At 36.3% G+C, this 12,766-nt stretch overlaps 1 protein-coding gene across 1 annotated transcript in view; it reads left to right on the forward strand.

The window, feature by feature from the left end:
- Positions 1 to 1,353: 1,353 nt before the first annotated feature.
- The window catches only part of LOC150079318 (uncharacterized), a 211,685-nt gene continuing 200,272 nt past the window's right edge, over positions 1,354 to 12,766 (forward strand). Inside the window, exon 1 of the mRNA XM_090383031.1 lies at positions 1,354 to 1,407. Within this exon, the coding sequence (XP_090239157.1) occupies positions 1,370 to 1,407 (38 nt within the window). The 5' untranslated portion in view covers positions 1,354 to 1,369. The remainder of the gene's footprint in view (positions 1,408 to 12,766) is intronic.

The following is a 12,766-nucleotide window of genomic DNA, read 5'->3' on the forward strand; positions in this document are numbered from 1 at the left end:
TTTTAGTCTGCGTGTGTAGCACAGTGGTATCGTCACTGTCTTCTCCACACCGTGTGGAAAAGGCCCAGGTTCGAATCACATCGATGGCGAACTTTATAGGCTTTCCACTGTAGCTGAGTTAGTGGGTCTCATGCGTAGATAGCAAGGTTCCCCCCCCCCCCAGAAACTGGGGGTTTTCGTCCAGCAAAACAGGCAAATCGAGCAGAGAACACACGCAATTTACAGACACAATACACATGGGTATATGAATTAACATTCCGGGCGAACCTGATGTAATAGTTTGGGTTATATCAAGTTTGCTAAGCTTCAATGTTCTTCTTTTCCTGTATATCCTGTTAATAAACCTGTATGAGGTTTATTAACGTTAGGAGCTATAGTGAGGGGTTTTTAATTTAAAATAAATATAAAACAGCGGTATAATCCGTAATATCAGTACAGAATTCCTTTTGAAAATGGCGAACGTAAACAAATACAGTAATCATGTGACTTGCCGTTTTCTTTTTTTCGGTACTGCAAGACATATGCGCTGTATATATACATCCGATCTCAATGTGCCGTTATTTCGACAGTCTGCTGTACTGTTTGATTCTGATATTTAATTTTATTTACGTACATTTTGGTTTGTGCGTGAATGATAGAAAACTTGGCTTTATTTTTCATGGAAATAATTAATTTAAAAAGGAGGGATATAATGAATGAATCAGTTTAATTGAATGAAGGGTTACAACTTGTGCCCTGCGTTCCATGCCAGCTGATTTGATTGTTCTTATATGGAACTCTTTAAACAAAAGCAAAATGCGTTTTGTATGAGAGTTCTAACAAAAATCTGACATATATGCCTATATTTTAATTTATAATTTTTTTTTGCAAATGATATTTTAAAAAAATTAAATTTAAAAACTGTGATTAAAATTAAAATTTTCTTAATTTTAAGAAAATCTTAAATTTTAAGAAATTAAATTTCTTAACAGAATTTATTTTATTACTCACGTTATTTATACCTTAGATTTGAATGAATTTGGCAGTTCACTTTTCGAGAGGTTATCGAACTATGAGTTAGGCAATACAGTACCTGTACATTCCACACATTATTTCTTCAGGGCGGTTTCCAATAGTAAAGTGCAGTTAACGTAATAATCTCACCTTCATCTAATATCACTTTGCGTGAATCCTTATCAACACCGGTATAAGCCGAATGATAAAGCACCATACCGTTCGGGTATACAGTACAGTATATGTGCAACAGAAATTTCTCAGAAATTGCAGCAATATTACGCGAAAGGGGTGTGTGACTACAGTTTAGTTTTATAGCGAAAGGCGAGGCATGTTAGCCGAGAAAAGTTGTTTAACAGGCATATGAAAAGTAAACATGCAACTACAGGTAGAAGATACGAAACAAGAAGAAATGTGAGTGTTTTCTAGATTTTTTTTTCTTTTTTTTTTTTTTTGTCTTCTTACCATTGCGTGCTATCAACGTTATTCGGTGCGGGTAGACCTATGGAGTGTAGTTTACTTGTGTACTAAGTTTGCATTCATTAGTTAGCGCAGTGATAGTTACGTACCCTGTAATATGATTTTGAAGACCCTCGTATACGTCTGTTATATTTTAAACTAAAACACCCTTATTCATTATAAATAAATAAATAAATAAAGAAAATTATGAATATGGATTTATACAAAATGTTCACTGAATTTAAATACATTTTAAAACTCGACGGATTTTCTTAATTGTTACTGTTCATAAACGTAGGACTGCATTTTTATGAGACTATAGAGTAATTTCCTCTTCAGATATTGCGACTGTCATATTAATTACATTTATGGGCTCATGACATCGCATCATTTAAATTGGAGATATACTGCATAAATGCTGGGCCCGACATGTAAATAGCATGACAAGCAATAGTTTTTAACGTTCGCGGTGTTTTCCGGTGTAAAGCATTACCTGTATTTGAAGTTATTCTCAGATCAGGTAACATTTCGTTTTCTGCCTTTTCATTTTAGATTCTTTTTAAGGATGGGAGTCGATAACATTATATCAGAAACATTAAGGTAAGCTGTAATTTTAAAAAAGAGTTTTTTACCTCTTGGCATAAATATTCATGTAGCTTTCCTTATTCTAGGAATATACGTTATTTCATACACTTTACACATTCTTAGGGCAAACATGTCGCGTATTTTCCCTAGGAATTGTATTTGGATTTTCGAAATAGAATTATAGGATGGAGATATATATATATATATAATTAATTTTTATGATTAATATGGCTAAAGGTGCGAAATGTAGTCGTACGTTTATGAGTACTAACGACTAAGAAAATCCATAGAGTTTGAAAATGTATTTAAATTCAGTGAAGATTTTGTATAAATCCGTATTCATAATTTTCTTTATTTAAATGCTAGAAGTCCATGATATAATTTTTTGCGAGTTTATTTAATGACATAATGAAACTTATATTAACCATAGGCTCAGAGTTCTTAACGAGATAGTAATGACAGTATGCTATGCAACAGGATCTAGAAAAATTGGACAGATGGGCTGAGAAGTGGCAACTAAAATTTAACATTGACAGATGCAAAGTTCTGCATATGGGTAGCAGTAACCCCAGAGAAACGTATCAACAGCGTGGTACTTCGCTCAGAATACTTCATATCTGAATGCACAATCATTCCCAGGTCCTTTTCATTCTCTACCACACTGAGTGAAGTACCACGGTCATGGGGTTTTGTCAATGATATGCAGGAATTTTGCTAATAAGGAAAAGGAGGTAATTCTCCTTTTGTATAAGGCAATGGTCAGGCCACGCCTTGAGTGCTGCGTACATGTCTGGAAACCTCATTTTAGGAAGAATGTAGAGTTGCTAGAACGAGTACAGAGAAGGGGAACGAAGAGGTCCTCTTACCGAGAAAGGATTAAGTCCTGCAAATTACAGCGCCTGGAGACTAGGCACCTGCGCCGACCGGGCCAGCCGGGTGGGTAAAGTGCCTGCCTGGCAACCCAAAGGTCGCGGGTTCGAATCCCGCCTCTGGCTTGGATCAGAGTAAATGCAAAAACCTTGTGAGGTGCATTATGGCCACAAAAGCCGATGCGCCAACAACCAACAAAAAAAAAAAAAAAAGCACCTGCTAGGTGACCTGATTGAGGTGTTACTGCCTTGAATGGTTCCAGCAGGCTGAATGCTGATGATATTCTTCGTCTTGCTCAGATTACGAATCTGAAGGATCATGAATTCAAATTGAGGAAAGACAGTGGTAGAATAGATGTGCGGAAATTTGCCTTTAGCCAGCGGGTGGTTAATTGCTGGAACAAACTTCCATCTGTCGTTGTTGGAAGTTGATAGCTTAAATAAATTCAAGGAAGAACTAGATAAAGTTTTGGAGTAAATGGATGGGTAAAATGGGACCGTTTTTTTTGGTTGAAGCTTGCTTTCTTACACTATATGCCTCTACTAATACTAACTAATCTGTAATTGATCTGTGTACTTGAGTGGCGCTTCCAGAAATTATTTGAAGGAGCTTCCGCCACCTCAGCCATCCGTGTGTGCTATGTATGTACTAATGTAGTGGTTCTTAATCTTTTTGGCCAAGGTATCCTCTAAAATTATCATACGTATTTTAATATCATAAGTATATTAAAAAATTATAATCGCTGATCTTTAAACTAAAATAAATTAAATATTATTAATTTATTTAAAAAAAAACAAACTTACTTAGTGAATCTAACGAGAGACCCACTGCGAGAGATTTTCAGCAGTTTTTCTGCAATTCGGTGTTAAAGCTGATAATTGACAGCGAATGTCTCCTGAAATTGTTTCACAATTTGGCGAACCAAAATTTCAGAATTATTTACGAGTTCACATAAATAAGTCGCCACAAATGGAAAGTGTACGAACTGCTTTATCTGCTATATTAGGGAAAGTGTCCAACATTCTAGCTCAGAAAGAAGACATTGGAACACTAAACTTTTTTTTTTTCTTGGAGCGACGTGTCGCAAGAGATATCAGTTCTTCTTTTGTGGGTAACACAGAGAAGTTTCGGTTTTCCAAGAAAGAGTTGGCTATCGACCTATAATTTTCAATGTATTGAAAATTATAGGTTGATCTGTATTGATAGGAAAATATTCTTAAAAAGAGATCGACAGCTGTGTGAATTGGTAAATTATTGTTTTCCGTAAGTCTGACTCTCCGGAGATATTTTTTTCAACAAGAAATATAGGAAAATATTGAAGATATATTGTCGTGCTTCAGCTCTTTCTCCAAAGGATAATTTTATCAGTAGTGAAAAGTCTCGTGTTTTTATCTTGAAGGGATAGATTCAGTGCGTTCAGTTTCATATACATCGGCAGGGTATGCAGTACCTTGTGAATAATCACTAGACAAAGTCGATGAATCTCTCAAGTTTATCTCATTGTTTTTCTTGTGGCTTCAGCTTTATGGTCAGTATGAAACATTACAATTTCAGAGGATCTCATCAGCTGTTTACCTCGACTTAGGCAAAGGTGCTTCGGTATAAAAAAGGAAGCAGTCGTAGGCGCTGCCTATTTCCTCGCAAATCTGCCGGAAAAGCCTGGGATATAAGCTACTAGATTTCACATAATTAACGATTTCCATTAGGGTCTTTAAAATATCTTTCAGTTTTGCAGGCATGTTTTATTTTCTTCGTGGACTCCTTGAACAGGAAAGGTATGCTACTGCGTTGATTCTCGTAACAACACCTGAAATGGTACCCTGCATAGCCTGGCACCCTCAGTACAGACGTCAATACACTTCTTTCAGTTGAGTTCATGAGCACAAAAAAATTGTAAATTTTTTCAAGAATATCAGCTCCTGTTGTAATAGTTTTCAAATAAAATCGTCAAATAAGAATGTCTTCGCACAGCTCACCATTATACAGGTATCGAACAAATGCTAACAGCACAGCTACTGACATCGGTGCTTTCATCGAGTTGCAAAATACAATAACGCGACAACTTAGTCTACGAATGAGTTCATTGAGAAGATCGGCTGAGGAAAGTAAAATTCTCTTTCTACAGCGTCATTAGAGAGCGGTACCTGTTTTATTTTGCTGATTTGTTGTGTGCGAATATTGCCTCGCACAAATCAGTAGCGCTTGGCATTATCAAATTTTCACCAATAGTGTGGGTCTCGCCTTGACAAGCAATGCAAGGCGTCTCCGTAGCCAGGTGGGAAGGAGCAGCAGTGCGTAGCACACGCTTCTTGATTAGACCGGGGTTCGAGCCCGTCACCGCCAAATACGGATGATGCGGAAAGGTCAGGGAATGACCACCGCATATCCCGGAGCAATATGGCCTTAGTTGCTAATGCTCCTAAAAACCAAATAACAAACAAGCAATGCGATAGTTCACTTACAGTGAGGCTTCTAGTAATTCTTTTTACGACTCATAAATATAGATTTCATCAACGAAATCTTTTTTTTTATGTAATACCTTTTCTCTTCGAATAAGCAATGTACTTTCCATTCAAGTCTTGATTATTTCTTTCAAACCATCTCATTCAACAGAGAGGATTTCATATAGTTATTGTTGAGTTTCTGTTCACACGTTAACGCAGAGGGATTTGATTCTGCTCATCACTACAATAATAAAAGCCATATTTCAAATATTCATATCGATAATTTTTTTTTTTTTTTTTTTTTGGTTCTTATTTGGAGCTGAATTGCTAGAAAGACGGACTTGGTGAAAGTTAATGATTACACTCGTCGCTTAGTCTGTCATAATGAATTGTTGGCTGGACTCCAGATTGTGGGTATACGTTGTCATCGCGTTGCGGGCGTGGCCGAAGAACGGAGTGATTGTCCGGTCGAGTTATTTGATTACTGTGGATGCGTAATTTGCCTTTCTGGTTGTTTGATTGGATGCAAATTCTATTCTGATTTTAGCGGTAAATGCGAAATTTTCATTTGCTTTGTTTCGTTGTCATTGTGCTCTCGGTTATTGTTTAGTAGTTGCCGTCGTTTTGTCTGGTTTTGATTTAGTTCTCTCAAAACACGATAAAATCAATAAAATTTCGCAATTAGCTGATAAATATTTTAGTAAAACATAAGCACATGAAAATCCGCAATTTTTGGTACAATGCCCGAGGTACTCCCGGTTAATAACCACGGTACTTAATAGTCTTAAACACATTTCTTGGCTAAAGCTTCAGAGTATGAAGGAGAAGCATGGGTTAATTCACACATCATTTGTACTACCAAGGTTGTTTTAATGTTCGCTTTAATTATATCTCATATTGCAAATACCTTCACAACGAGTTGCCATGGTATTGGCAATAGCGACAACTCAGTTATGAAGTATAACTCCACAGTATGAGAGATGCAATGGTTTAGTCCAGGGGTCCTCAAACTTTTAGAGAAGCGGGCCACATGAATTTTTGGAATATTTGTCGAGCCGGAGAAAACTCCTGATTACTGAAAATTACATTCTCTGCATAACATTAAAGTTATGCAGAGAAACAAAATTTATATCTACAGGTTCAAAAATAAATCGATGGATATGTAATATAAAATATACCAGTTCATTTATATAAAATTTTCATTATTACTTATTTATTGTACTAATCACAAAAATAGAGCTAGTAATACAACAAAATGTAGTATTTTTTATTGTACTAATCACAAAAATACATTAGTAATGCAACAAAATTATAATTAATGCGATGAATGTGGTTGTAGAGTTCGACTAAATTTCTTAATATCGGATTTTAAAGTATTAGTTCCAGTTTTTAAAAAGTCATGTAAATGCGAGTCAGTTAGACGTTATCATATTTTTGATTTTACATATTTCATTTTTGAAAAGGTCTGCTCACATATACATGTACTTCCGAAATTTTATGTAACCTTTGCAAAATTTTTAATTTTTGGAAAATCTGACTCAGATAATGTTGAATAAAATTTAATTAGATTTTCATTTTTAAATATTGTCTTCAGGGCATCATTAGATTAATTGTAAATTCTCATAAACACCGTTGACGGGTACGTCAAGCGGATTTTGAAAAAGTTCAAACACCATTGAATTATTTTTAAAATCAGAAAATTTAGCTGCAAAATTTTCCTGCAACAAACTAACGTTTTGAACAAAATTTTCAGTGGAAAAATTACAGCTAGGATTTTTAGATAAATTTTTGCAACATGGAAAATGTGAAAAATTTTTCCGAAGTAGTTGACTTTTAAATAACTCCAGTTTTGTTTCAAATGCTTTGACTTTATAATACAATTCATTGACAAGTTTGTCTCGTCCTTGTAGTTTCATATTAAGAAAATTCAGGTGTTCACATATAAAAAGGCAAGGTTCCACAACCATTTGAGATCTGACCGTTCCGGAACGGGTTTCAATTTTTCGTTCATAAATAGATCTATTTTGATCCTAAGTTCAAAAAATCGCTTCATCGTACTCCAGTGTAGTATAACAAATCACCGTATTTAGCCTCAATAGTTTCAAGAAAATTTTCGAATTGCTGATGATTGGGACCGCGAATAAAATTTACTGTTGATATTACAGTTGACATGACTAAATCTACGTCCAAAAATTTTCCGCACAAAGACTGTTACTGAATTATACTATGAAATTGCATTGGTTTTTACTCTCAAGGTATTAATGAAGCTGACCCATAAACACAATTTTAGTACTGACCATATTTTTAGCGCCATCCGTTGTAACCGCTGATAGCAAATTCCAATTCAGTTTTAGGCCGTCAATTGCTTCTGACACATTCAAAAATATATTTTAACCAGTTGTTGTATTTTTCAAACTTTTTAATGCAACTAGCTCTTCAGTTACTGCAAAATTGATTTACACCTCGGATATAAATTAGTAATTTAACTGTATGGCTTGTATCTTCACTCTCATCAATTGCTATTGAAAAATGTGTGAATTCACGAACTTTTTCTACAAGTTGATTTTGAACATCGGCTCCTAAATCTTCAATTCTTCTCGTTACAGTTGATGATGATAAACTTAGATGCAAAATTCTTTACTTTCTCAGGACATACTTCTGCAATTGCCAAACAAATTCTTTTTAGAAATTCTCCATCCGTAAAGGCCCTTTCTTCTTCGGCAATGACTTGGGAGGCTCGAAAAGTAGGTCTAATTGCGGATAAGTTTTAAGTAAAAGTTTATAATCTTCTGTTGTTGACTTTGAAAAGTTTGGGTTAGTTCTTGGAGTTTTTTCTGCCGCAAAGCTCATTGAAATTTATCGTAATTTGAGGCATGATTTGTGGTGTAGTGTCATTCAAGTTATATTCGTTAACATCAACAAGGCTTCATTGCAAATAAGACACGTGCAAGTATCATTGAGCAGTGAAATAAAAAACAGTTAATTGGCCACCGCTCATTAAAAACGCGACACAGCATCAACTTTTTTTTTTCGACATGATTTTTATGGGTCGCTGGAATATAAAAAAAAAAAAAAAAAAAAAAAAATACTTGTGAATATTGAAGTAAGCACTGTTACGTGTCTTAAAATTTTAGGAAATATTTTAACGTAAAGGTTATTATTATATTCATATCACTCTTATCACGTGAAATTAATAATATAGTTTATTAGGCGATTTGCCTTATAAATTACATTACTTTAATATAAAACTATATTATTAATTATAATATAGTTTAAGGTGACGTTTCGGTATCTTACAGATACTCATTATCAGACCGTGCTGTGGGGAGAACAGAAAGAGCTACAAATTTGAATATTTTAGGATATTACAGTTACTATTGCAATTTGCAAGTTACGTTTCTAAAGTATTAAGTTTTGAATTGCTGTTACAATAGAAAACAGAAAATCTAAGCTAATACAAATAGATTAAATTCATACCTGCCGACAACCTCCTCTTGCCGATGCTACCAGAAACTTGTGCATACAGGCTGCCAGTAGTTAATTTATAGCAGAGGGATTAACTCCATTAACCAATAGGATAGTGTCATGTTTTTGTCCTGGATGCTGGGTTCCTGTATAGTAGAAGCTAGGGGTGACCTTTGATCCCATACTCTGGAAATCAGCGTTCATGTTCATGCTGGCTCAGTATCTTACCGATACCGTTCATCAGACCATACGGCTGGTGCCAGCTTTTATCCGGGATTCTTGTGTAGTCAAAGCCTAGGGTGCCCTTTGCTTCCCTACTTTGTACATAAGGGTTTGTGTGCAGGCTGGCAAGGGATTGGGAAATCCCTAATTACTGTCTCTAACGTCTATTGCTATTTAAAGACAGGGTCAAGTTCAACAGATTATTTTAACGATGTTTCAAAGAATAGCTTTCAGTGGAAATAACAGAATTAATATCTATGAAGACTAAGCTGACGATACAGAAGCATCAACACTATTAATCGACCGCCGAATGTTAAAATAATCTGTAAAATGTGTTTTTCATTAATTTTATTTTGATTTAATATAAACATTAATTATTATATTCAAGGATTCAACTGAGGATATTTAAATTCGATTGTATATTCAATTACAATCGAATTGAAATATCCTCAGGCTGTAGTTTGAAGACCCCTGGTTTAGTATAAAAGACATTTCTTGGCTAAAGCCTCAGAGTATGGAGTTTATTTATGCATGTAGTGCAATACCATGGCAACTCGTTGTGAAGGTATTCACAATATGAGATGGAATTAAAACGATGCATTAAAACTACCTTGGTATTATAAATGTTGTTTGTGCATCAACCCTTGCATAAGTAAACTCCTTCACGGTACTAATATGTCATAACTCCCATTCCCGGTATTGCCGAAGTTAGCATTAATATTAGCAAGGGCACATGATGCAAGAAAGCAAGCTTATATGGCATCAGCAAAAAAAAAAAAAAAAAAAAATCCTTCTCATATCACCCATCCACTCGCTCCAAATGTTTTAGTTCTGCCTTGAATCTGTTTAAGCTATCAACTTCTATGACAGATGGAAGTTTGTTCCAGCAATCAACCACCCGTTGGCTAAAGGCAAACTTCCGTACATCTATCCTACAACTGTCTTTCCTCAATTTGAATGTATGCCCTCTCAGGTGATTATTCTGAGCAAGAGGAAGAATCCCATCAGCATTGAGCATGCTCAAACCATTCAAGGATTTATACACCTCAATCAGATCACTTTGCAGGTAGGTCTCCAAGCACTTTAATTTTCAAAACTTAAGCCTTTCTTCGTAAGACCAACCCTTTGATTCATTCACTAATCTTGTTGCCCTTCTCTTTGTACTCGTTCCAACAGCTCTACATCCTTCTTAAAATGAGGCCTCCAGACCTGTATACAGTACTCTAGGTGTGGCCTGACCACTGCCTTATACAAATTTGTACAAGGGGATAAGGCGCCTCCTTAGCCAGGTGGGCAGGAGCAGCAGTGCGTAGCACACGCTTCTTGAGTAGACCGGGGTTCGAGCCCGTGCCCACCAAATACGAAAGGTCAGAGTATGGCCACCGCATATCCCTGGAGCAATATGGCCGTAGTTGCTAATGCTCCTAAAAACCAAATAACAAACAAAAAAGGGGATAATCACCTCCTTATCCCTGTTAGAAAAATTCCTGTATATCATTGACGAGACACCGTGAGCTACCCTTGCAGACCGCCTGCACCGCTCAGAAAACGTTATCTGCCTGCACAATTACCGCCAGGTCCTTTTCACTTTCTATCACTGTCAGTGTGGTACCACATAGTTGATACATTACTCTGGGGTTACTGCTTGTCATATGCAGTACTTTGACAAATGTAATGTTAAACTTCAGTTGTCACCTCTCAGCCCATCTGCTCAAATTTTCTAGATCCTGCTGCGGCAGCGTACTGTCATTAACAACTCTGCCAACCTTCGTATCGTCTGCAAACTTGGACATTAAGCCTGATATACCATCATCAATATCATTAATGAATACAGAAAACAACAATGGATCCAACACTGAACCCTGGGGGACTCCACTAATAACATTAGTCCGCGAAGAGCAGTGTCCATTGATTACCACTCTCTTCTCCCACTCAATCATCCCTTTATCCATAGCAGCAATTCTACAATGCCATTATACTCATTGCTTATTACTCATGACCAGCACTTCAAGTTCATCAAATTTGTTAACTATACTCCTAGCAGTGGTGTACATGCAAGTATACATTGCACCTGTTTCTACTCTTAGTTACTCTAACACAGCCCATGTATTTATTTGTTCCACTATGACTCCCAGCAGTCCTGGAAATCCCCATTGCCTTGCTTTCCAGGCTGCTGCTCAATTGCATTTCAATAGAAGCAGTACAAGAATCACTTTCACCTCTGCCAGCGGCTACTGTTAATCTATTAGTCCATGTATCCCCCAAGCTAGCAGTTTTCCGACCCACTTAACTCTGTCTCGATAGCATCAGCAAATATTCTTGTACCCTTTCTATTTAAGTGTATCCCATCCCTGTAGAAGCAGTCTCTCTTGTTAACAAGCACAGACCTGGCTGAGAAAAATTCTACCCTTTGGGCCTTGCACAATCTCTCCAGGGCCGAATTTATCGATCCTGTTGTGGTGCGACGAAACGAAGTTACGTCGACGACGAAGTTACGAAACGATTGATGCCTGAGCTCACTTGACGTTGACCTTTGCAAATCGCAATATGTTATTATTCTGATTTAGATTTAGCAGATTGTGGCTTTCTTCCCAATTATATACAAGTATAACCAAGATTTTGATTTTTTATTTTAGTTGAATACAGATTAACTGATTCCCATTAGTATCGAACTTATTGATAGTCACAACTTAAAGTTGTTAATTGATATTTGACATGAGTAGTTTCATTTGACGTAATCTCCTTATAGTTATGTACGAAAAGGGATTGCGTTGCACATTGAATGGAAAAATATTGAGTACAGTATTCAAGGGATTTGTTATGCCTGTGGTTCTCAACCGGGAGTAAGAGTACTAAGGGGTGCCTCGGGTGTTTCCCAAAATAGCTGATTCCCTTCGAGCGGTAGCTGTTTTTGTGTTTCACTGAAATACTCTTTTATTGCATCCCTAGCTGAGGGGGGAGGGAATTGGGTGTTACATTAATTATTCACTGACGAGTCTGTCTTTAAAAAAAATACTAGACAACTGAATATATCGAAGCGAATACACAGCCAAGTTTTAGCTAGTTTTCTTTCTGGAAAACTTGACAAGATAATGTCAAGAAAACTTGACATTATCTTGTCAAGACAGAAACGCTTTGTGTTATGAGTGTGTGCCGGAGCTACGTGGTGGTTTTTCTGTTTAAAAGTTTCACACCGTCCAATCATGGTTAATTTTTTAGTAAGAGGAAAGTTAGATTCTACGAGGAAAACAGAATGTTGAGAAAATATGTGAGGACACCAGTCGAGAACACTTAATTATGACAGACCAAGTTCGTCTTACGAGCAGATCAGTTCCAAATAAGAACAAAAAAAAAATCAAAATGGATATTTGAAATATGGCTTCTATTATTGTGGTGAAGAGCAGAGTCAAATCCCTCTGCGTTTAATATGTGAATAGAAACTCAATAATTAATTTAATTAATTAATTAAGCATAAATTTATAAATTCTCCTCTGGATCTCTATCACATTCAGTTTACCTTGTAGCTAGTTTCCGACAACGGAATGTGGTTTGTTTCCACAGCTTTCCTTCCTTTAGTATCTGAGTGCCTTCCCAGAATGCTTTACGACTATTGTAAGCAATGTTCAGTTTCCTAGTGGGAGATTATAGCCTAGCATTACTCAACGTAGGATCCCAATTCCGTATTTCATGCAGAGGAAATTAGTCTAACGAAAAAGGTGCTCGAACTG

The sequence above is a fragment of the Mastigoproctus giganteus genome, chromosome 10 (assembly GCF_048544385.1).
Source record: "Mastigoproctus giganteus isolate SK-2022 chromosome 10, ASM4854438v1, whole genome shotgun sequence".
Lineage (NCBI taxonomy): Eukaryota > Metazoa > Arthropoda > Arachnida > Uropygi > Thelyphonidae > Mastigoproctus > Mastigoproctus giganteus.